Source organism: Megalobrama amblycephala, linkage group LG18 (genome assembly GCF_018812025.1).
Source record: "Megalobrama amblycephala isolate DHTTF-2021 linkage group LG18, ASM1881202v1, whole genome shotgun sequence".
Classification (NCBI taxonomy): domain Eukaryota; kingdom Metazoa; phylum Chordata; class Actinopteri; order Cypriniformes; family Xenocyprididae; genus Megalobrama; species Megalobrama amblycephala.
Window position 1 is genome coordinate 13684679 of NC_063061.1, and position 24854 is coordinate 13709532.

At 35.5% G+C, this 24854-nt stretch overlaps 1 protein-coding gene across 10 annotated transcripts in view; it reads right to left on the bottom strand.

Moving 5' to 3' along the window:
* The window catches only part of igsf9bb (immunoglobulin superfamily, member 9Bb), a 144473-nt gene that overhangs the window by 38735 nt on the left and 80884 nt on the right, over positions 1 to 24854 (bottom strand). For all 10 annotated transcript variants that reach the window (XR_007181259.1, XR_007181258.1, XR_007181257.1 and 7 more), the window contains exons 5-11: positions 16886 to 17003; positions 12961 to 13102; positions 9105 to 9250; positions 3636 to 3778; positions 1242 to 1382; positions 1040 to 1156; positions 807 to 957 (exon numbers count right to left, since the gene is read on the bottom strand). Coding sequence is in view for 7 of the 10 variants with exons in the window: in XM_048166202.1 (XP_048022159.1) it covers positions 807 to 957; positions 1040 to 1156; positions 1242 to 1382; positions 3636 to 3778; positions 9105 to 9250; positions 12961 to 13102; positions 16886 to 17003 (958 nt within the window). In the remaining 3 variants the exon portion in view is untranslated. The remainder of the gene's footprint in view (positions 1 to 806; positions 958 to 1039; positions 1157 to 1241; positions 1383 to 3635; positions 3779 to 9104; positions 9251 to 12960; positions 13103 to 16885; positions 17004 to 24854) is intronic.

Sequence of the window (24854 nt, forward strand, 5' to 3'; positions counted from 1 at the left end):
AAACTCGCCTGACCTTAACCCCCATAGAAAATCTATGGGGTATTGTGAAGAGGAAGATGCGATATGTCAGACCCAACAATGCAGAAGAGCTGAAGGCCACTATCAGAGCAACCTGGGCTCTCATAACACCTGAGCAGTGCCACAGACTGATCGACTCCATGCCACACCGCATTGCTGCAGTAATTCAAGCAAAAGGAGCCCCAACTAAGTATTGAGTGCTGTACATGCTAATACTTTTCATGTTCATACTTTTCAGTTGGTCAAGATTTCTAAAAATCTTTTCTTTGTATTGGTCTTAAGTAATATTCTAATTTTCTGAGATACTGAATTTGGGATTTTCCTTAGTTGTCAGTTATAATCATCAAAATTAAAAGAAATAAACATTTGAAATATATCAGTCTGTGTGTAATGAATGAATATAATATACAAGTTTCACTTTTTGAATGGAATTAGTGAAATAAATCAACTTTTTGATGATATTCTAATTATATGACCAGCACCTGTGTATATATATATATATATATATATATATATATATATATATATATATATACACACACACATATATATATATATATATATATATATATATATATATACACACACATATATATATATATATATATATATATATATATATATATATATATATATACACACACACACATATATACATTATGTACCTAACAGAGTTGAGTCTGTATGATGTAATATGATCAAAAAACATTGCTGTATGGAAGAATCATTTTATCACAAGTAATGTTTGTGCATAATTGGGTTGCCCCATTTGTCTCAACCCCTCCTACCGATTACTAGGAGGTGCGTGCTGGCAGTGATGCTCGTGGCGACATTGGAGGCGACACACTCCCACTCCCCGTGGTCCTCCTTGCTGAGAGATTTGAACTGTAAGCTGCCTCTTGGTAGGACGTTGTGCTTGCTTCTGCTGGGCTTCCCTACCTTCTCCAATACAAGAAAACAGTTCTAGCAAGCGTTTCAGTTGGGTTGACAATGATACAGGATCCATAAGTATGCGGCTTACCTTTCTCCATGTAATGTTGGGGTATGGGTCTCCTTCTGCCTCACAGGGGATGACCAGCTCTCGACCAGCCTCCTGCCTGTACTCCCCTCCAGGAACCACCAGAAATTTGGGTGGGTCCTATCCATCGCCAAACATCACGTTATATTGATGCAAATGGATTATATAATAAGCTTGAATAAAAACTACAACTGTTATTCTTTACCTTTAGCACCAGGGGGGCGGGAGGGGACTGTCCCATTGTACCGAGGCTATTGTAAGGCACGCAGGTGTAGGTGCCGAGAGAGTCCTCTGTCACCTCAGACACTCGAATGCTCCCATCTTCCATTTGGCTCCAGCCAGGGTACTGCAACAGAGACAAAAGTCCCATCACACCCAGCATACACAATCAGAGCAAATCGTTTTCTGAAGCTCAAACAGTACAGCATGATGCTTGCAACACTAAGGTTTTGACTCCCAGGCAGTGGCGTGCACAGACCTCCGTGAGGGCAGGAGCGCAATCGGATTCCGGCGTGGGGGTTATGTAGGTTTCTCCTTCGGCCGAAATCGTGGGATGGGAACGTGAGGGCACCGCGATCTTTTACATTTATTTTAAAATGTAATTTATTCTTGGTAAAGCTGGATTTTCAGCAGTCATTACTCCAGTCTTCAGTGTCAAGTGATCGTTCAGAAATCATTCTAATGTGCTGTTTAGGAAAAATAAATTCTAATTACTATCAACGCGTTTTGCTGCTTAAATTTTTTGGTAGAAATTTATACATCTTTTTGAGGATTCTTTGATACATATACAGTTCAAAAGATCAGCAGTTGTTTAAAATAGAAATCTTAACATGAATCTCTTTACCAATCACTTTTGATCAATTTAAAGCTGCTGTCCGTAACCTTTTTTGGTTAAAAATGATCCAAAATAAATTTTTGAGCAAGTACATAACTAGCCAGTGTTCAAAACTATCTCCTTACCTTAGCCCAATTCACAATGGTAAGCTTGTAATAATGTTTTAAAATTGGTACTTTGGGGTGGTACTGGTGGGTTTTTGCAGGAAATTCGAGCATGCAGCCGTTCGTCTTTGCGTTATGTCTGTTTAAAGAACGAGTCCCAGCTAGTAGGCTATATCATGTGAGGCGGATCATTTATAGCCTTTTCTCACAGCAGCTGCGATAATTAAACTTATCATTTGGATGGCAGATTGTATGGAATTAATATTAGAGATTAGATTTAAATCTACAGGTTACACACTAAATACACAGTCACGCTATGCTGCTGTTGTTAACTAACAATTTGAGAACAAAGTATAACAATAATAACAATTTACACGGTTTGACATGATCCGAGCTAAGCGATCGTTAGATTTAATCACCATTAGTAGCGTGATTTATTGTAATGCTTTATTTTTCCTTAGTTGGTCAGAACAAAAGTGGCAAAAGTTGTTACTTACTTGTTCAGATGACATTTTCCAGTGAAAATTCTTACTTTTGTTATACTTCAAGACTACAGTCTGTGATTCTGAAGTACAGTATCCACACCGATGTGGTGACTGAGAGCAAACATTAGATTCATCTGCACTGAGGAGCCGTGCCGATGCAAAACCCATGTAAAGATGATAATTCCGCAAATAACTGCAATTGCAGGTTTCAAACAGAGATGGCGACAAAGAGGCAAAACTTACAGACTGCAGCTTTAATGTGTCCTTGCTGAATTAAAGCATTACCTACTTCAAAATAAATAAATAAATAAATAAATAAATGAATAACTTATTGACCCCAAACTTTTGAACTGTGGTGTATTTTGAATATAATGTAAATTAATTTGGGGAAAAAAAACATCAAGTGCATGCATAATTGCATGTACAATGTAAAAATTGAAAATTCAGTAATCACACTTAGTATAATCACAGTATGAAAAATCATGGCACTGCAGTCAATTTGAGTGCAGTAGACACTGAATAATATCACTTATGTATGAATGTACTAAAAAATGGAAGGGACAAATAATTAACCTTATCAGCTTGGATCATGAATATTAATTAGGTGATGTAATAATCGCATAGTCCTTGCTGAAAGACAGGTATAGTAAGTGAGTGTTAACCATAACCAACCATTAGACTGTTTAGTATAAAGGTCATCATTTTACATGGCCGGGTACAGCTTTTTCTTCTTTCTGCATCTGAAATGCCACCAAAAATGGGGGAACAAGCTTTTAAATGTACTAAAACCACCTTGTTATAATGGTTGCTACGCCCCTGACAAGCTGTACAAATATTGCATTCATTGAAATGTATGCAGTGGATATGCTCGCAGTGCTCTTGGGATGAAACATGATAAGCCAACACATTTTCAGCTGCATGGACACTATCCTTTAAAGCCAATTGCACTGAGGAGGAACAGGCTTTGAGAATGTAAGTGATATCCTGTTCCTTCATTAAGGTCAGTTATGCCCCAATTGGCTTTATTGAAGAAGAGCCAGTGTCTTTGTCTGTGTGAGACTATGAGATCAATGTAACCTGTGAATGAAACCCATCTCACACAGCTGCGAGAAATCACTGAAGCCCATGTGACAGCATCTGTGAAAACATTGAGATCATTGTCCAGCTGGACTCACCTTCTCTATCCGCAGAGGCAGGCCATCTTTTTTCCACTTCACTGAAGTGACAGGCGGGTTGGCATCCACCGGGCAGCGGATGTACCCCGGCAGTCCGATGGCCACGTAAATAACGGGCGGCATGTTTATCACACGGGCAGGGTCTACAGGACACAATGAAAGTAGAAACATAAAATACAGCATAAATGCTGAGCTGTTATAAAATTAGACATCCAGGGTTTTGTGCTTTGTTAAACTGTCTGACAGATGAGAGGAGTTTGTACTGGATGACTCTCTGAGTCATTAGTCTGGAACATTTAGCATAAATCCTCTGAATGAGTCAACTACTGACGGAGAAATACGCTAATAAAGAGTGTGAGATGAGATGAAAAGATCTGAACTAACTCAGACTGAGACTATTACTCAGCTAATCAGAGTACAGCACAGTAAATGCCTTGTGAAAAGATAACTGAAATTCAAACAAAAAATAATAGTTTTTTGAAGGAAATATGAGTGGTGTTTTCTCATGTAAAACTCTCCAAAACAGGCAGTTGAAAAAACATGACTAGGGTGTTGTGTGCTGTTTTATCGTTGAGAGAGCAAAAAAATAAATAAAAAAGACCCCAAATGCCTATGAAATTCTAGTCACTAGATATGGCTTGCTTTTCTAGTTGACTAAACAGTGACACTGAAGACTGGAGTAATGACTGCTGAAAATTCAGCTTTGCCATCATGGGAATAAATTACATTTTAAGATATGTGACTCGTGCTGGCAAAATGAATCACAATGAACAAATCGAAAAAAGAGTTATTGTTATTTTCGCAATCGCTATTAAAAATCCTTCAAAACGATGTATGATTTGTTGGAATTCGATAAAAAAAAATGACTGAGGTACACCTGATTGAAGTCAACAGAGTCAGCAAAGTCAATTTTGAGAAAAATCGAGTTAAAGTGCCCCTAATTATGGATTTTTTAAAATTACCTTTCATGTAGTGTGTAACATAGCTCTAAGTGAATGAAAACATCTTGCAAAGTTTTAAATCTGAAAATGCACCGTATATAAATTTACTGTCTCTTAAAAGTAAGAGTCGACTCGGAGTCAATTAAACGATGAATCCGAAGCCATTTCGTTGTGATGTCAAGACGAAACATTAGCATATTGCCCGCTCATTTATTGCACGTGCAGACACCATGGAAAACTTGAAACCCCTCCAACACTGCCAATACGTGAAGAATCAGTGCTTAATGTTCATATTTACTACGATACCACAGCAGTATAGCCCGAACCTTGTGCTGTGTTCTCGTCATTTTACTGACGACTGCTTCTTCAACATAAATGCATTTCACAAGCCGGTTGTTACTGAAGGATGGGTCAGTACCCAGTTTATTTTGGACCAGCTACTTCCTCCGCAGCTTCAAAGCGTTCTACGCGATCCCAGATGAGAAATAAGGGTCTTATCTAGAGAAACCATCACTCATTTTCTAAAAAAATTTAAATTTTATACATTTTAACCATTCTAGCTCTCTCCTTCTTCTCTATTAGAATTCCGGCAGTGTAGACACTGCTAAGTGTATTACTGCCCTCCACAGGTCAAAGTTTGAACTAAATTGTCATATACAATATGCTAGTGCAAGTATATAACAATTTAGTTCAAACTTTGACCTGTGGAGGGCAGTAATACACTTAGCAGTGTCTACACTGCCAGAATTCTAATATAGAGGAAGAAAAAGAGAGCTAGTTGAAGATGAGCATTTATGGTTAAAACGCATATAATTTTAATTTTTTTTTAGAAAATGAACAATGGTTTCTCTAGATAAGACCCTTATTCCTCGTCTGGGATCGTGTAGAAGGCTTTGAAGCTGCAATGAAACCTTCAACCGTTTGGAGGCCATTGAAGTCCATTATATGGAGAAAAATCCTGGAATGTTTTCATCAAAAACCTTCATTTCTTTTCAACTGAAGAGAGAAGGACATGGACATCTTGGATGACATGGGGGTGAGTAAATTATAAGGAAATTTTAATTTGAAAGTGAACTAATCCTTTAATGAAGTAATTTTTGTGAAAACTTCAAATTCGACCAAAATCGACATTTTTGACTTGTTTTGCATGTAGCTCGTAATTAGCTTGTGCACATTCCGACTCATTTTGCCAGCACGGGTGACATATATTTAAATAGAAAACATTTATTTTGAGTACATATAACTGTATTTTTTATCAAATAAATGCAACCTTGGTGAGCATAAGAGATAAAAAAACTTGAAAAATGTAACATCTCGAAACTTTTGAATGGTAGTATAAATAAATAAACACTCCATTAAACACTATATTATTCTTTCAATCAACTGCATAAACAGAACTGTGAGATATCATAGGCAATGAAGGATACATATTGTATTTGCTGCCATCAAAAAAAAAAAAAGCCACTATTAATACAAGGTTCTCACCAGTTCCTTTGTGCTGCAAAGCCCAAAAAAATGAACAAGAGGATGATTTCTGATAACTTTTTCCTTCTTTATATTGTATAAACCACATCTAAAGCGAAGACTAATCAATAATGCTGTAAAAGAGATTCAGTCGCGTGTGACTCATAAATCACTGTCTCTCATTAGTGAAGACACCAGCCAACCGCAGCATGTTGGAGAGCAAAAGGGAGCGGCGCTCCGAAACGAACACTTTGAAGAAATCCACTGCTCTTTAATGCTTAGCAAAGTACCCAGGTCTATTTTTAGCTCAAGTGGAGCTGTGGGACGGGATGATGGGAGGAGTGGACCAGAAAGAAATGTAGAGTTGAGAAAAGAACTGAAGAAAAGGGAGTCGTAAGGACATAAGGACAGGATTGCTGAGGATAAGAAAAGAAAAGGAGAAGGAGGAGGGAAAGAAATAGGAGCAGACCTGCAATGCCGTCAGCTGTCTATCGGGGCCGCCAGCGCACACGCTAACGGCCTGCCAGAGTGTCTACAGGTGACGTCACTGCAGAGAAGAGGGTTTCCACACAGGATGATGTCATCTCTTTACATTCCCCCCTCCCTTTTTCTCACTTACTGTCAAATTCACTTTCTCTGCGCCTCTGCTCGCTACACACATGGGCGGCCAGAGTATGTGCCGGTGGATGAGACGGTTTCAGAAAACAGGTGAAAATTCCTGCAGTCTGTCCCTCTCTGGGAATTCTGCTATGATGTAATCCCTTTCCGCCACTTCAACTCAGCCAAGCCGGTCTGTCACAGGCTGATCTGCTTCCTCCGAGCGAGGGAATTTGAAATGTCTGTTGCCTTGGATACCACAGCCAGTTTTGCAGTGCTCATTCCCATCACTATTTACTGCAAATGCAACATGTTTGGGTTTTTTTCCCCCCTGCTTTTTTCAACAACGTCTAGAAAAGCCTCTACACGCGGGTTCTTTGCATCAGTCTATCGGCGTGGAGGACGTGAGCCGTGACTGAGTGATCTGCTAGCTTACTGACTCAAGGTCACTGTTTCAATTCTGCTCCAGACTCCGGGGACGGAAGGCCATTCCAATCTCTCGGCTGCAAATAGAAAGCGTCAGCGGCAGTTGAAGCTAATGCGCCCTTGTGCCCATGTATTGAGATGGAATATGCCGGGAGACTAAAGTAACCCTTTCATCCATTACGAAAGATCACCATGTGAGAAAAATCTGTTATATATCTCTGTCATCCTGAATACATGATCCTGATGTGAAAACGTACAAATGATCTGGCCCATGATGAAAAAGCATAATCTGCTGGTGATGGTTGTTACTTAATTTTCATGCTCAATCCAGTGAAGCGAATGTCACAGATTTAGGATGAAGGAGAATTCCTCCTCTATTACATCATGTATGACATTACATAATACAGAGTAGGCAACTGGGAATTACTGCTTTATCTAAAATGAATTTGCTATAGTGAAGGTTGTTATCATATAGGACATCTTCATTCAGTGTAAGTTTACAAAATCACTTAAGGTGGTATATATACATGTCAGATGCTCTTGGTTTTAGAAGAACAAGGATCTGATCATCATGTTCAACAAAACAGAACCACTTTCACTTTTGCCCTCAGATTTTTGAACCCCACTGTATGATCAGCAGCAGTGCTGGGGAAAGTTACTTTTAAAAGTAATGTGTGACAATATTATGTTACTCCCAAAAAAAGTAACTAATTGCATTACATCAGGGATGCAAACACATCAGGGGTGAAAAAGGTGAGAAAGATGCGAGACATCCCATATGGGGGATGATGTTGGGTGGTGGGGGCTCTAGAGAGGTATACGTAAAGTGGTTTGTGAAACGCCATGTCTTTAAAATAAGAAAACATTTCAGAATCCTGGAATAAAATGCATCATGATTGTCCCAAAGCCTTGTTTATGTGCATAAAGACTTGTACATTTTAGTATTAGTTCAAGTACAAATTGTACAAGTACATTTTAAAAGTCACTGGTCGCCACCTACTGGCATAACAATGTAATACAATCTTTATTTGATGCGTAACATTAGTTTCAAAGGTTATTTACTCATTTTCATTGCTGCTGCAAAGTCAGTGTTTATATCTGGCTAGGGTCTGCTCATTGTTGCGAGGTGGTTCTTTCCATTTTACACTGGGGTTATTTACCCCACATTATTATGTTTCTTGGATCTGCACTATTCCCTTCAAAGCAAACAAACCAGCGCGCCTTTATTGGTTGCTTAGTGACAGTTGTGTTGTTCAGGTGCTCAATTCAGCTATATTTAATATTCATAATATCGACTGAGTTGAGTATATGCGCAGATTACATAAACTTCACCAGCAAATTGAGTGAACATAATTTGTGAAACATAACCTGCCAAATTGCCTAGTGATTTGACATCGTTACCCTCCACAGCTGATTTTACCCGCATTTTACAGGTGTTCATTTCAAACCCTGTCATTACGAAATTGCACAGAACATCTTGTGTGGGTAAGAGCAAACTGTTTAATTATGTTATGACAACATAGTATAGTAGGGCTCAACCAAAGTTGTATTCGTTGGCAAAATGGTAGCTAATGTTAGTAGCATTATACGAGTTGTTTTTAGAATAAAAAGTACGTTTGATTTGGTGGACATAATGCTAACAACGTTAAAATCAAAACAAGTCAGCCATGTCAGGCTTATTAACAGTCCCAAGCTTTTTATCATAATACTACATTGCGAGATTCTTTCGTTAAGGACATGATATTTTGTTGTAAATTGAAAAAGTGATGCATTACTTTACTAGTTACTTGAAAAAAGTAATCTGATTACATACCTCAAGTTACTTGTAATGCATTACCCCCAACACTGATCAGCAGGATATATTGACAGGAAGTAAAAATACCAAATCAATTCTATTCTGGTGGTTTTTTCGCCTACACTCCACAATATATAGTTTTTTAGGGGCACCAGCAAAGGACAAACGTTTTCAGATGAAAGACAAAAATCTAATGTCGGTAAGATCTAGTGGTGTATCAGCAGATAGCTCTGCGGAATGACTCACAATGCACTGTCAGGTATGCTGATGCAGAAGGTGGGCGGCCAAGGCTGTTACTCGGGCTGCAGGTGTATCTACCAGCATCCTCAGGTTTCACCTGGGAGATGATGAGCGAACCGTCGATCAGAATACTCACTCTGCGCTTTAGATCACTGGAGAGAGAGAAAGAAAGATTGACAAATAAGAATCAAAAGAGACAGAGCTGAATTAGCACAAGTAGTATCAATAATGACGATTCCCACAATTTACATTACTTACAAGTAATTATTGCCACAAAACTTACCCCCCCAAAAAAAAAGAAAAAAAAAAAGAAAAATTATTATTTATACTACATAAACTACTGTTCATAAGTTTGGGGTCAGTAAGATTTAAAAAAAAAAAAAAAAGACTTTTATTCATTAAATTTAAGACTTTTATATATTAAATTAGTCAAAAGTGACAGTAAAGACATTTATAATGTTACAAAAGATTTCTATTTCAAATAAATGCTGCTCTCCGTCAAAGAATCCTGGAAAAAAAATCATGGTTTCTAGAAAAATATTAAGCAACACAACTGTTTTCAGCATTATTAATAATAAGAAATGTTTTGTTGGTGAGCATAAGAGACTTATTTCAAAAACATTTATAAAAATCTAATCGACCTCAAACTTTTGAATGGTAGTGTACATTCTTTTTGTGTTCCACATACTGGAACAACATGAAAGTGAGTTAATAATGACCATTTTTTTTAAACTATCCCTAAAAATATACAGTATATGCCTCTCTCTCTCTCTCTCTCTATTCCTTATATAACCTTCTAAGTCAAAGGGCTGGAGCCTATCCCAGAGGCAGGGAAAAGCACTGGACAGATGGCCAGTCCATCACAGGGTTCTTACATACACAGGCAATTTTTGACTGTCCAATTCACCTAACCTGCATGTCTTTGGACTGTGGGGGAAACCGGAGTACCCAGAGAAAACCCACGCTAACATAGGAAGAACATGCAAACTCCACATAGAAAGGACTCAGCCAGGACTCAAACCGGGGACCTTCCTGCTGTGAGGCAACAGTGCTAACCACTGAGCCACGTAAATGCCTACATAAATTAATTTTAAGCTAGAAAATAAAGCACAAAGCCTCATGAATTACAGTCTACTCTTTCAACAAGAACAGATGGAGTGTCCGGGGCAGAGATCAGAGTGGAAAAAAAATGCTTCAGTGGACAAAATGCCTGCGTGGCCTCTATTCTTGCCTGTACGTCCACCTGTCCTGCTGCACAGAGACTCTATTAGAAAGAAAAAAACATAATATCCTTTTTCTATAGTGTACAGACCACGCATGAGGGCGTCTTGAATGGCTCAGGGCACCACTACTGATAATCAGTGCTAGTGGAGCGTATGAAGACACAAGCGCCATGTCACTAGATATTACAGAACAGCGAGCCATGAGAACCTGAGAGGATCTATGTGAGGCTACAGTTACATTGTGCCCTTTTCTATTCAAGGTTAACACAGAAGACACACTATTTTATGTACTATTTTGGGGGGCTATGTTTTTTATGCTTACTAGTCATTCATGCTTTTACCTTAGCAAAATGCTAATGCTAAAGTCAACTGAAATCAATTGGTTTTTGTGTGAGGAGTAGCTTCCTATGTTTAGCTAAGTTTCTATTTAAGTTAGTATTGATGGCCTTCAAAGTATTTACTAGAAAACCTATACTTTGAATGAAATTGTTATTTGGCTAATATTAATGTATTACTTTATACATTTGGTCCAGCACCTTACTTTCAGTCCTTCAGAAAATTCTCACAGGCACACACAGGGCAAAAGAGACACAAATGAGACCTCCAAATGAGTATAATGACACACGGACACATGCACACATGTAAATACACGTGGGAAACACATAGCATAATGGCTGCGTCTCACTCAGCTCCCTAGTTCAGTTTTCAGGGCACTGATCAGGGAGTCAGGGATTTTAATGGTTGTTTCATTTGCAAAATCCTTCCAGTGCACTGAAACATTCACTCCCTAAAAAGTCCCACAATGAAAACCAGGGCACATTAATGCTCACTATGTTCCCTTAATGCAAGTTCTGATGCGTAAAACAAATCACGTGGGCCAACTCACTACACATAATGACACACGATAGATGTTTTTAAAAATGCAAACCATTATTGAATTATATTAACATACATTGCTAGAGAAGTAATGAACATAATCTATCTATTATAATTTATTTACGGCTGAAATGTTGCATGTATATGTAATTTACATTAAAAATGTAATGTACATTAAAAAATGATGTCAGAAATATATCAGTTGTTCATGAATACCAGTAGTGATGTTGTACAATGAGGACGTTGCCACGTCACCGGAAATAGAGCCATCAGTGTCCCAATGTGTAGTGAGACAGAGTCCTTACTGTCCTTACCAGTGCCTGAATTAGTGTACACGATAGACGGATTCATGACCTAGGAAGCTGATTGAGATGCACCCATTGTCATACTAAACTTAGAATGCTAAATCTTCACAAAACCAAATATACCTTGTAAAATTTCACCTTTTTTTTTTTTTGCAAAACATTCAGGGGCGATACTATAATTTCAATTCTAGGGGGCTCAGAGTTATAAGATGTTGCTAGTTTAAATATTTTGTATTGACAACTCTGTAAAAATAAATGTAAATTAAATAATGAATCTGTTTATTACGGAAGAGGATTAGGGCCAAGCAATAATAAAAAAATAAAACCATCTCGAGATTAAAGAAAAAACTCGTTAAATTTCGAGAAAAAACTCGTTAAATTTCAAGAAAAAAGTCGAGATAAAATGTTGAGAATAAACTCGTTAAATTACGAGAAAAAAGTTGTTAAATTACGAGAATATATTCGTTAAATTACGAGAAAAATGTAGTTAAATTTCGAGAAAAAAGTCGAGATAAAATGTTGAGAATAAAGTCATTAAATTACGAGAACAAATTCGTTAAATTACGAATTTGTTCTCATAATTTCACAACTTTTTTCTCGTAATTTAATGACAATTTTCTCATAATTTAACGAATTTGTTCTCGTAATTTACCGACTTTTTTCTCGTAATTTACTTTATTCTCAACATTTTATCTCGACTTTTTTCTCGAAATTTAACGAGATTTTTCTCAAAATTTAACAACTTTAATCTCGAGATGGTTTTATTTTTTTATTATTGCTTGACCCTAATCCTCTTCCGTAGTTTATCAATAGATAGACAATACTGTTAAAAAGTTTGGGGTGTGTAAGACTTGTTTTATGTTTTTGAAAGAATCTCTTTTCCTCATCAAGGCTGCATTTATTTGATCAAAAATACATAAAAAAACAGCAATATTGTGAAATAGTATCATAAATATAATTTAAAATAACTGTTTTCTATTTGAATATATTTTAAAATGTCATTTCTTTTCCATTATTATCAATGCTGAAAACAGTTGTGCTGCTTAACATTTTAATGGAAATCGTGATACATTTTTTTTTCAGGATTCTTTGATGAATAGAAAGCATTTATTTGAAAAAGAAATATTTTGTATTAAAATAATGTATTTATTAATAATGTCAATTTAAAATGTCTATCTGACCCCAAACTGACCCCAAACTTTTGAACAGTTTGTTCCTCTAAATACAGCTCAACGACACCTATGATTACATTTCTGTTTTCTACGAACATTTCTCAACACAAGGGCTTACAAAATGTTTGACCAAATCCTAAAACAGTATCACAATGCCCATAGTCCCTAATGGCAAACTCACTGATGCCTCAATGATGATGACGAAACTACATGGACTGTGACAAACTCCACATGGACACAGGACAGTGGGGGTATGGTACAGTAATGAACCCGATCATAACTTTACTTCTTGAAGAAGACGTTATCTTCCTCCCAGAACCAGGTGTACGTTAGGTTGCCAGGATATGCCTCAGCCTGACAAGTGAAGAATGCATCCTGGGATATGTTTACAGTTATGTTCTCTGGCGGTGAGACAATAAATGGGGGTCCTGAAATAGAAAAGAGACACATTATAAATCAGCATTGCATATCAGGGTGCGTCACATCCTATTGGTGCATATAGCAATCTCAGTCCTCTTCAAGGATAAAAACAACTAGAGCTGTAGAAAAGATTTCATTTGAGTGTTTCCAATCATGTACATTTTTTATATATTCTTTGAATTTAACAGCTGTTAAACAAACAACATAATTGTGGAGTGAATCAAGTGAATATTGTATTCATACTGAATGCAGAGTTAATATACACAACCAGTCAAAAGTTTAGAATAATTATGTTTTATGCTCACCAAGGCTGTATTTAGTTGCATAAAAATACAATAAAAACACTAATATTCTGAGATTTATTACAATTTAAAAGAACTATTTTCTGTTGTAATATATTTTTAAAATGTAATTTATTCTTGTGTTGGCAAAGCTGAATTTTCAGCAACCATTACTCCAGCCTTCAGTGTCACGTGATCCTTTAGATATTTTTACATTACTTTATTTTACATTACATTAAAGGGCTCATGACATGAGAAATCAAATTTGCCTTGATCTTTTTGACATATAAGATGTCTTTGTACCAGTAAAACATCTCGCAAGTTTCTTCCTTGTTATAAACAAAGCATTTATGTAATCAAGCTCCAAAAGATAAATATATTTGCATATGACATCAGTGAATAGTTAAACATAATCACACTACAGTCTCCGCATACTCTAAAATCAGAGGGAAATGATAGGTGAATAACACTGATGTAGAAGCACCTATCCCTGGTTTTAATCCTAAACTTGGTATAAACTGTAAACTTGTCCCTCAAATCTGATTGGTTGATTGGAATGTTGTTCCAGGATAAAAAAAAATGTTGATCCAGGAACTTTGTGAAATTACGCTCACCTACATGGTAGTATACAGATACGCATTCAGTTTCTGACATACTCCAACACGCTCAAGTCTGCCGTCAGCACGACAACTGGAAGAGTGAAAATGTGATGTGTCCAGTTTAAATCAGATCAGCCGCCTATTTCTAATAACATTGGCTAAGATGATAAGAGTTCTACCCAGAATATGCAACAGATCTCAATGTACCGCCCACTGTGGGCACCGCTTCAGTTAGCAGTGCCAGTGTAAAGAGAGGGCTCTTCTGTGGAGAAAGCCTGCAGAGAGCTCCCCATGCAGGCATGGACTCTACAGATGCTCTCTGTCCTGCTCTACAGCGCACACACACACACATTACAGTACAAAAACAAACTCAAGACAGCCATCGTGTCTGCAAAACCATGTTTCTTTAACTAGCCGCTTTTATGTCTCAGCAGTTGTTTTCCTTTTGGTGGTATCGATAAAATGGAAATTCCTTTGCTAATTTTTGCATTTAGTATTTTTGTTACTCTTCAAATGCCTTTTATATATACATTTTTATTGTTTTACCCTTGACATTCAATCTTAAAGGTGCCCTAGATTCAAAAATTGAATTTACCTCTGCATAGTTAAATAACAAGAGTTCAGTACATGGAAAAGACATAAAGTGAGTCTCAAACTCCATTGTTTCCTCCTTCTTATATAAATCTCATTTGTTTAAAAGACCGGTAACACTTTAGAATAACTCACGCTATGAAGCATTAGTTAAGCATTAGTAAATAGTTAATTCATCATTTATAAAACATTAATAGACATTAGTACGCCATTTATAAATACAGCTATAAATGCTTTATTCTTGATTTATAAGCGTATCTATAATGAGTTTAATAATTGTATTTTCATACTTTATTAATGATCAATTTATCATTTCTAAATTATGTATTACATTATTCACAAACCAGTTATTTAGGAGTTGTTAGTGGTTCATAAGATCATTTAGGAAGTGTAAGTAAATGATTAATAAAATATTTAAATGTACATTTATGCATCTTATTATTTAGACATATAGTATTAGTTACTCAGTGTGTTAATAAATAATTAAATAACAAGGAGAACTATAATGAGATAATTAACCAGACAAGTGAACGTAATGATGAATCAGACACACTGGGAAATTGGGTCAAAATAAACACAATGAAAACAGACCATACACGTTACAATAATGAGAAACTTTCTCATAATTCATGCTCAGTATCTCATAATAATGAGAAACTTTCTTAAAATGTACTTTATGTTGTAAAATTGAGGTAAAAAAAAAAAAATCTAATAAATGACTTATCTTGTAATAATGGGAAACTTTTTCACAATTAATGCTTAGTATCTCATAATGATGAGAACATTTCTTAATATGTACTTTATTTCATAAAATTTAGAAAAAAAATCTAATAAATGACTTAATATCTCGTAATAATGGAAACCTTCTCATAATTAATGCTTATGATCTCATAACAATGAGAAACTTTCTTAATATGTACTTTGTCATAAAAAATTGAAAAAAATTGAATAACTGACTTAATATCACGTAATATTGGGAAACTTCCTCATGATTATTGCTAAGTATTTCATAACAATGATAAACTTTCTCTTGATTTATTTTTAGTATCTCATATTGAAAACCTCATGATTAATGCTTAGTATCTCATAATAACGGACTCAATGTTTCGTAATTAATGGGAAGTTTTTTCATAATTAATGCTTAGTATTTCATAACAATGAGAAACTTTTTCTTCATTAATTGTTAGTTTCTCATAATGAAAACCTCTCATAAGGTTTCTCTCTCATAAGAAAAAAAAAATCTAATAACTGATCTAATATCTCGTAATAATGGAAAAATTTCTCATGAATAATGCTTAGCATCTCATAGTATCTCAGACTTTCTCTTGATTAATTGAATCTAATAATAATAAACTTTCTCATGAGTAATGCTTAGTATCTAATAATAATGAGATAATATGTACTATATGTAATAATATTTGCTCATATTTATGAATTAACATGCCATAATAAAAAGAAATTTTCTCATAATCATGGCGGAAATGGGCTTCTATACTAAAGTACCCCTTCATCAACACAAAATCAGTGTTGATAGTGTTCCTATTATACTGAATATCATTTAGCATTATAATTAACAATTTTAAATAGCCATTATTACAATTATTCACTTTAAACCAAAAACCTTCAATACAGTGGGTGAAAAAAAAAAGATTAAAACAAAGCAGAAAAATGGAATGTAGTTTTATAACTGCATTTAGTTTAAAACTGGTTTGATTGGCATTTGATGGGAAGGAAAAAGGAAAGAGTTACTGTTATCTAAAAGTGCAAAATAAGGTGAATATAGAGGATATCTGCCACCAAAATACAATTTTAATCTTTTGATAGCCCTAAAAATCTTTCTAAAGAAAGTATATTTATGATTATGCTTAGCCAAGGCCACGGATCAAAGCTTTGGTTAAATTTTTTTTTTTTTTCATTAACATATAAAAATGTTGACAAGTAGATAATAAAAGTAATCAATCCATTGTATTATTGGGTTACATGCTAACATTGGATGCTAAAAGCAGTGCACAGAACAGCGATCCCAACAGGAAAAAGCTTCTTTGGTGGCACTATGGTGAAAAATCTCTCTGACAGTGAAACCATTACTGCTTTATACTGTACCAGACAGCTAACATATGGAGTCCAATTATCTCTGTAGCTCTGCAGCATGGGTGCCATGCAGCATGCAGCTTTGCAAGCATGACTGTACGCACATACACAGACACAAACACACAGAGGACTGTTCACACACTCAGCACAGCACTCTGACAACATAATAGTTATGTCATTCAAATAATAGCAAACAATAAAGACATGGAGACAAGATATAGGGTTCTACCTTGGACGAGTAAGCGTGTGGTATGGATGGCCTCTCCCTGCTCGCTGTACGCTCGGCATGTGTACGCTCCCCTGTCCTCACGGCTGATGGAAACAAGTGTCAAGCTGCCATCACTCACCTATGGAGAGAGGTCACAGCATCACCTACTGAGACATTAACATCAAGAAAACAATCTCTCTGACCAGTGTTGGGGGTAATGCATTAGCATTACAAGTAATATGAGTTATGTAATCAGATTACTTTTTAGTATCAAGAAAAGTAATGCATTACTTTTAAAATTTACAATAAAATATCTGAGATGTTTCTTCAAATAAGTAACGCAAGTTACTTTATTTTCCCATTTGCTGACTGACGCCACTCCTGTGCCCATGTTGAGAGAAATCGGGAGTAAGTGCAAGGGTGTTGTGTAAATGGTGTAGATACAGTGCACAGCATAAATGAGTACATTCCCTCTGAACAAATACAAAAGATGTATTTTCTTTATGATCATTAATACAATTCATGGAAAGATGGATCTAAAATGTATTAAACATTTACATAATAAAAACTGAGAAATATATGCCATTAATAGCCATAAAATAAGTAAATAAGAAATGAGTACACCCTAGATTTAACTCAACAAATGTATAATATTCTAGTACTTGGTATGCCCTCCATAATTTTGAACATACTGCTCTGACCCTTGTTGGCACGGAGTGTACAAGTTCATGACAAATTGTCATATAGGTCCTGTTTAACTCCTGAATGATGAGCTCCTTAATGCCCTGATCTTTAATGGAGAGTGTTGCTCAACTCGTCTCTACAGAATCCCCCACAGGTGCTCAAGAATGTTAAGATTGAGAGCAATACATGTCCATAGAAGGTTTTTCACCTTGGGAGAATGCATATCCTCCTTGTCATGTTGAAAAAATGATCAACAATGTAGGGAATGAGGAAAGGGTAACATCTTCTGTTTCAAGTTTGTGTATTGAATTACACAGTGGTATGGGAATTCATGACAGCATTGATAAAGCACAACTCCCTCACACCTTCAGCACTCATATATCCCTATATAAGAGCTTTACTACCACTGAACTTTACTGTGGGAACCAGGCACTTCTCACTGTACTCCTCCTCTAGCAACACCATAACATTTTGGATGCTGTTAGATCCAAAATGATTGATTTAGTCTCATGAGACCAGAGTATTGATTCCCAGAATCTATATTTTGTAAATATGGGCTTTGGAAATGGCTAACTGACTTTATTGTGATTTGGCTACAATAGGTAGTTTCAGTGAGAACAATAACCATGCATGTCACTTCTGCAGGCTGCATCTTACTCTGAGATAAACAGTCACTCTTTTCATAGCCTTTGCTGGCTCTGAGACACTCGCTTGGTATTTCTCCTGCTCTTTGTCTAGCAAAAAAATCCCTCATCACTAAATGAAAGCTTAAAATGAAAGCCTGATTATTTCAGGGGCCTTGTCACAAGTCCATTGTTTTTGAATTTCTGTTACTTTTGCTATATTTTCACACTTAAAACAATGATTTGGTAATCCTCTTGTACCACTGTCCTCTTTTGTGCTAAGAAATCAGTCTCCTGACAGTTCTCTTTAAAGTGCTTCCATTGTTGTCAGCATTAAGTCAGATTCAGTGTAGGGCAGAATGATTATGACCTAAAACCTCGATTAATTGAACATTTTACCTCGATTACGATTAATGAACAATTATTTTGTTTCTGGGTTGTTTTTGTTTTTTGTTTTTGCCCACATAGTTCATTTACAAGGTTTGTACTATAAATATTATGCTTTTAAGTGAGACATATTAACAGGATTAAAAAAACGAAATAACCGACATGGGAAATTTATGTCGGTTAGAGGTTCTGAATTTCGGTTTCGATTACTTTTTGATTAATCGTCCAGCCCTAATTCTGTGTACTATATAACACTTTCAATTGTCAAGAAATTACTTCTCTTTAAATGTTTTGATTCAACATACTTACCTGTTGATCAAACATTGCCTTAAACTTACACCAGAAAATGTTTATTTAATTTTATTTAGTAACTTTTAGGAGGGTGTACTCATTTTTGCTACACAACATTTTATCACCTTGATAAGAAAATCTTATTTTCCTGAATAATTTTGACATGCTTCTTTGGTAATTGATTAAGCAGACTTGCTGGAACATTATATCTCTAAAGAACCCTAACATGTCTTCTAAGTAATTGAGTAATTTCTGACTTTCAGAAGTTTCAGAGGGGGTGTACTCAATTATGCTGTGCACTGTATGATAGTTATTGTGGTTCTAAACTATCAGAATATTACGCAAACCTGCAATAATTAAATATGTTAAATAATACAATTGTACTTTATGTATTTAATCTCACTTTAATAATGTCTTTGCTGCTGACCTTTGATGATCCAATTCAACCATACCAATAAGCAAAAATGACTTTTTAAATAAACATCACATTTATGTTTAATTTTTTTGTTTTTATTGCTGAAGTAGACTGTTGTACTTTCTTCTACTCCTATTCTTCTGCAATCCAGAATGGCAGAACAGCTGAAAGGTTTGTTTGAGCTGCGCCCTCTACTGTACAGTAGTGTTGGGTTTGAGTCCACCTTAGTCGAGTCCTAGTTGAGTACTTCGAGTCTTTAACCAGTTGAGTCCGAGTCAAGTCCAAGTCCAAAAGAGGCCAGGTCTGACTAAAGTCTGAGTCCAAAAGGTCAGAATCAGAGTCCAACTAAACAATACTGTATTTCATGAAGTCAATATCTTTTTTTAACCTTAACTTATAAAAACAACTAAGTCAATTTTAAATGTAACAAAAGCAAACCTCTGTTGCATCTTGCCATTTTGATTTTTGATTTCACATCATCTCATGAGTAATTTCCTGCTCAGCAAACTTAAAGTCATGTAATGGAAGTTATGTCCGATTTGATTTCGTAATTGTGACACATTCCTGAGTAAAACAGCTTATCGAATGTAAAAAGTTATAGGGCTTTGACTTATTCATTGATATAAATAAATGAATTCAAGGAAGGGGGTGGTAATCGTGGTAAGCTTGTTGAAAGGGAATAGCCTATTGGGACCTGAAGAGTCGAAGATGTAGTGGTAAGGGGACATGGGAGGGGACAGACCTACAGTCTTTATAATGGCAAGCACTGTGTATAAAGGTCCTGCAAATTTCCACAACTCAGGGACAACTCAAAAGTGTTTCATTTTTGAATGCATTTATAATTAACTAATTACGTTATTTTATGTTTAATGTATGGATCTAAGTTTATGTATATTTTGGTTGGGCTTTGCCCTGCCTGCCTATATACACATGAGCCATACCTGAATATACAGTAATTAACGTACTTAGATTGTTACCATATTAAAAAGCTATAGTAATTATTACTATATAAAACACAATGGATTTTGTTGTTTTTGAATTTTGACCCATGTAACATACTACTCCAAAGATGAAACATTCTTTTCCTTTGATTATAGAAGTTGCCACCATTTTTAAAAAAAATAATTTCATTACAACAGCAAAAACTAATACTAGCCTAATTCATGTAAATAAAAAGTTCTCAAGCTTACTGAAGTTAAACAGTGTAATTACATAAATAGTCTATTACAAGAAAAAGGAAAAAGAAAATATATTAATCAAAAACACAAATGAAATATTTTTTTTTATGTAGGTCTACATCTATTCTACAGAAATAGCCTAATGCAGTCATTTAATAAAGTAATACATGTAACAAATTAAACTGCATAATTCACTGTATGCATTAAATATTAATGATTATTATTAAAGGTACTCAAGAGCAGTGAATCGTTCTTTTTCTTTTGTTGTTTGATCATCATTAATGACACAGAGAGCAGCAGGTTTATGAGGCTGCTGTCATTTTAAGATCTAATGCACGGATCCAATATACTGACACTTCTCATTTTCTCCCAACTGTTTATGTTCACTTAAGACAACTGACTGTGTTTATGTAATTACTCACTGAGACAGGCATTGTGGTGTGTTGGACTTGGTGTGTATTTATGAGTGTAGAAGCACAATAAGGCACGAAAGAAAACTTAATACGGCATTTGTGCACCGACTGATATGTGCTTTCTGTGAGCATGAGTGTGTGCACACAAAAACTTGTCTTAGACAGCTTGGAAGTATTGAATTGATTGTATGAACAGGCACGTTTTAAAAACACATGCAAGTTTTTGACTATCGTGATAATGCAGTACTGACCCGATCTGGCCAGTGACAATATTGTCAACTGTCCTGAGCATATTTCACAGAATCCAAGTAAAAATGTATCTGAGACTGTGACAAGTCCATGTCCACGAAAAGTCAAGACTCGAGTCAGAATACCCCAACTCTACTGTACAGGCATGAATTTGCTTTTCCTTCAGCCTGAGGCTTATTCATTTCAAGTTGTGTGTAAAAGCAGAACTTTTTTTTTTATATAAAAAACAAGTAAGCAAGCCCAGCACAGGTGAGAAAAACTAATTTAAAAGTAACTAAACGCATTACAATATTGTAACGCATTAGTAAAACTCAATGAAATCTACCAGTGTAAATTGTTTATCACATTATCTCATTAGTCAATATCAAATCCCTTTTTGCTTATTAAACAGTTCATGTGGGTTTTTTTTAAAGTCTGTTTGCTTCAAGTCAAAAGTAGCATCTTGATAATCCCGAAGTGTGTGCTACGCAACTTCTCATTTCTTATCTCTGTGACAGATTTCACTTATTTTTCTTATATGAACACATACATCAGTAGAAATTATGTGTTGGGGGAATCCTGCTCAGCATCCCATGAGTTTTTCCTGCTGGCATACCCACAGTTATGTTTCTTTACATTCAAAACATGTATCATGAGAGGGACCACTCTTATAAGATTACATAACTCAAAGAATAAAACAATTTTAGGAATTAAATTGTCTCGTACACAGTACAAATAAAAATGCTTTGCAATGAAATTGCTGTGAACCAGAGACATAAAGGCAGAGACTGAGTAGGAAAGATCAAACAAACCAGGCTACTCCAACAGAGACTTAAAGATCAATGTGCATCTCTCTTTCTGTGCCCACACAAGCGTTATTTCCATTTCACCAATGGCAGAGCAGTTCTTGCATTTATCTACTATGCTCTGGATTATTTTTGGATAGATGGGCTGAGGTGTGCACCAAGGTGGTTTTGGCATTTTTCATTAGAAATTAGGATTCAAAAGCATAATTTACAGTGGGATATACCCATCGATTTTAGCCATGGCCAGTTTTGTCCCCATCACTTTATGAAATAGCTTAGAGCAGGGATGAATCTAATAGAGGAAGCATATACAATTGTTGGTATTTGTTTATTATTTTAAATCAGTTAACTTTCCACTGGAACCTCTTATACTGAAAGTGAAAATGTGACCACAGGACCAACAATTAATTTTCAATTGCTGATCCATACATTTAACCATCATCCAAAAAATTCCAGAATGTTGCTACTGGGATACATCACAATGCTTCTGAGGGTCAAAAGGTCAAAAGGCATGCACTTTCAAGAGTGGAATGGTCTACCACAGTTGAAATGTGTCTCTTTTTTGATATGGGATGCCCACTTGTCATTACACCATTAATTCCAATAGAATCTTTTTAAGATTTCAATTGCATGGGCAAATCCTCTGTTACAGATCAATGCAATGCAACACAAAGTGTTTATTTATATATGAATTTATTTTTTGTCATTTTAAAATATTTGTGCATAAACTAATATTCATGAGCAAGCCTTCTGTGCAACACTTTGAATCTTCCCCACATTTTTACAAAGTAAAATTCTTTCTTGTATGATGTTCTAACCACTGATGTTTTTAGTAAAATAGCAGGCCAGCCTGCTCTGTGTCTTGTCTTTATTCTGAAATGATAGTGCATATAAAACATGCAAGTCATCAATCATTAATGGATTCCGAAGCTCTTTCAAGCTGTGATGGTTACCTTGCTGGCTCGGTATCACAATTATTTTTTCAAGACAAGGCCACGCTTACAAGAGAGGAGAGGAGAGTGGAGAGTGTTTCTGCTTGTTTTGGCACTGAATTGTGCACATGCTCTCAGAGAGTGAGCAGACACAGCTGAATAATGGATTTACTCTGTACAAGTGTGTGTGTTTGGTGGCAGAGGGGCAGGTAAGGGGCGTGATGCTGATACTACTGTATGCATGATTCAGCAGTACATGTTATTCCAAAGAAAATAATGTTTGTCTTTTGTAAGTTCCTCCAACTCTGAAACAACTTTAAGCAGGGTGGGCACTGAAATTAATACAGCCTTTTTAATGGTTAACCAATTTTTAATGCAGTTTAATGTCAATTAATGTTAATAACAAATGTAATATAGTTCATGGCAATAATATCAAATAACAGATTTCAGAATTAAGCATTACCATTGGCATACATAGTGAGTCTTCAAGGATTAGTTCACTTTACAATGAAACGTCAGTTACGCTTTTTTGTAAGTTGAATACAAGGCGGTCTGGTGGAAGCTAGTTATTTTACTTTATAACTTGTTAAATATGGATATTTTTCTTACACAAACGCATTGCTTTGCTTCAGAAGGCCTTTATTAACCCTCTGGAGCCACGTGGAGTACGTTTATGATGGATGGATGTACTTTCTTGAGCTTCATACTCGTTGGTCCTGTTCACTGCCATTATAAAGCTTGGATGTGTCAGGATATTTATTAATATAACTCAGATTGTGTTCATCAGAAAGAAGAAAGTCATATACACCTAGGATGGCTTGAGGGTGAGTAAAGCTTGGGGTAATTTTCAACTTAAAGTGAAGTAATTCTTTAGATCAAAAGGCCATGGCTATTTCCGTAAACTAAAACTGAAACTAAGATGAAAACAACTGATTAAAAACCTTTTGAAAACTGAAATTAAAAAAAATAAATGAAATAATTAATAATAATAATAATAATAATAATAATAATAATAATAATAATATTAATATAACATTACTAAAAATAAAATAATAATTATTAAAATAAATAATCGTTTTCATAACAAATAAGCTCTCATCCCATGGTGGAAAAATCTGACATCCTATTGCAATTAATTTAAAAAAAAGATTATTGTTATTATTAAAATAATTATATATAAAAATAATTATTCTAAAGGACTTCAACAATCAGTAAGCCATACTTGAAAATTTTAGCGAAAAAAAAAGTTCAATAACATTTACTTTTAAAATGAATAAATTAGTCAAATGTACTTACAACCCGAATTCCGGAAATGTTGGGACGTTTTTTAAATTTGAATAAAATGGAATCTAAAAGACTTTCAAATCACATGAGCCAATATTTTATTCACAATAGAACATAGATAACATAACAAATGTTTAAACAGAGAAATTTTACACTTTTATCCACTAAATGATTTCGTTTCAAATTTGATGCATGCTACAGGTCTCAAAAAAGTTGGCACGGGGGCAGCAAATGATGAAAAAAGCAAGAAATTTTGAAAATTTTCAGCTGGGAGAACATCTAGCAACTAATTAAATTAATTGATATCAGGTTGGTAACATGAGTAGCTACAAAAGGGATGTCTTAGAGAGGCAGAGTCTCTCAGAAGTAAAGATGGGCAGAGGCTCTCCAATCTCTGAAAGAGTGCGTAAAAAGATTGTGTAATACTTTAAAAACATTGTTCCTCAATGTCAAATTACAAAGGCTTTGCAAATCTCATCATCTACAGTGCATAACATCATCAAAAGATTCAGAGAAACTGGAGAAATCTCTGTGCGTAAGGGACAAGGCCATAGACCTTTATTAGATGCCCCTATGGTCTTTGGGCCCTCAGATGACACTGCATCACTCATCGGCATGATTGTGTCAATGAAATTACTAAATGGGCCCAGGAATACTTCCAGAAACCATTGTCAGTAAACACAATCCGCCGTGCCATCTGCAGATGCCAACTAAATTTGACATTCTTGTTGAAAATCACGGACGCCATG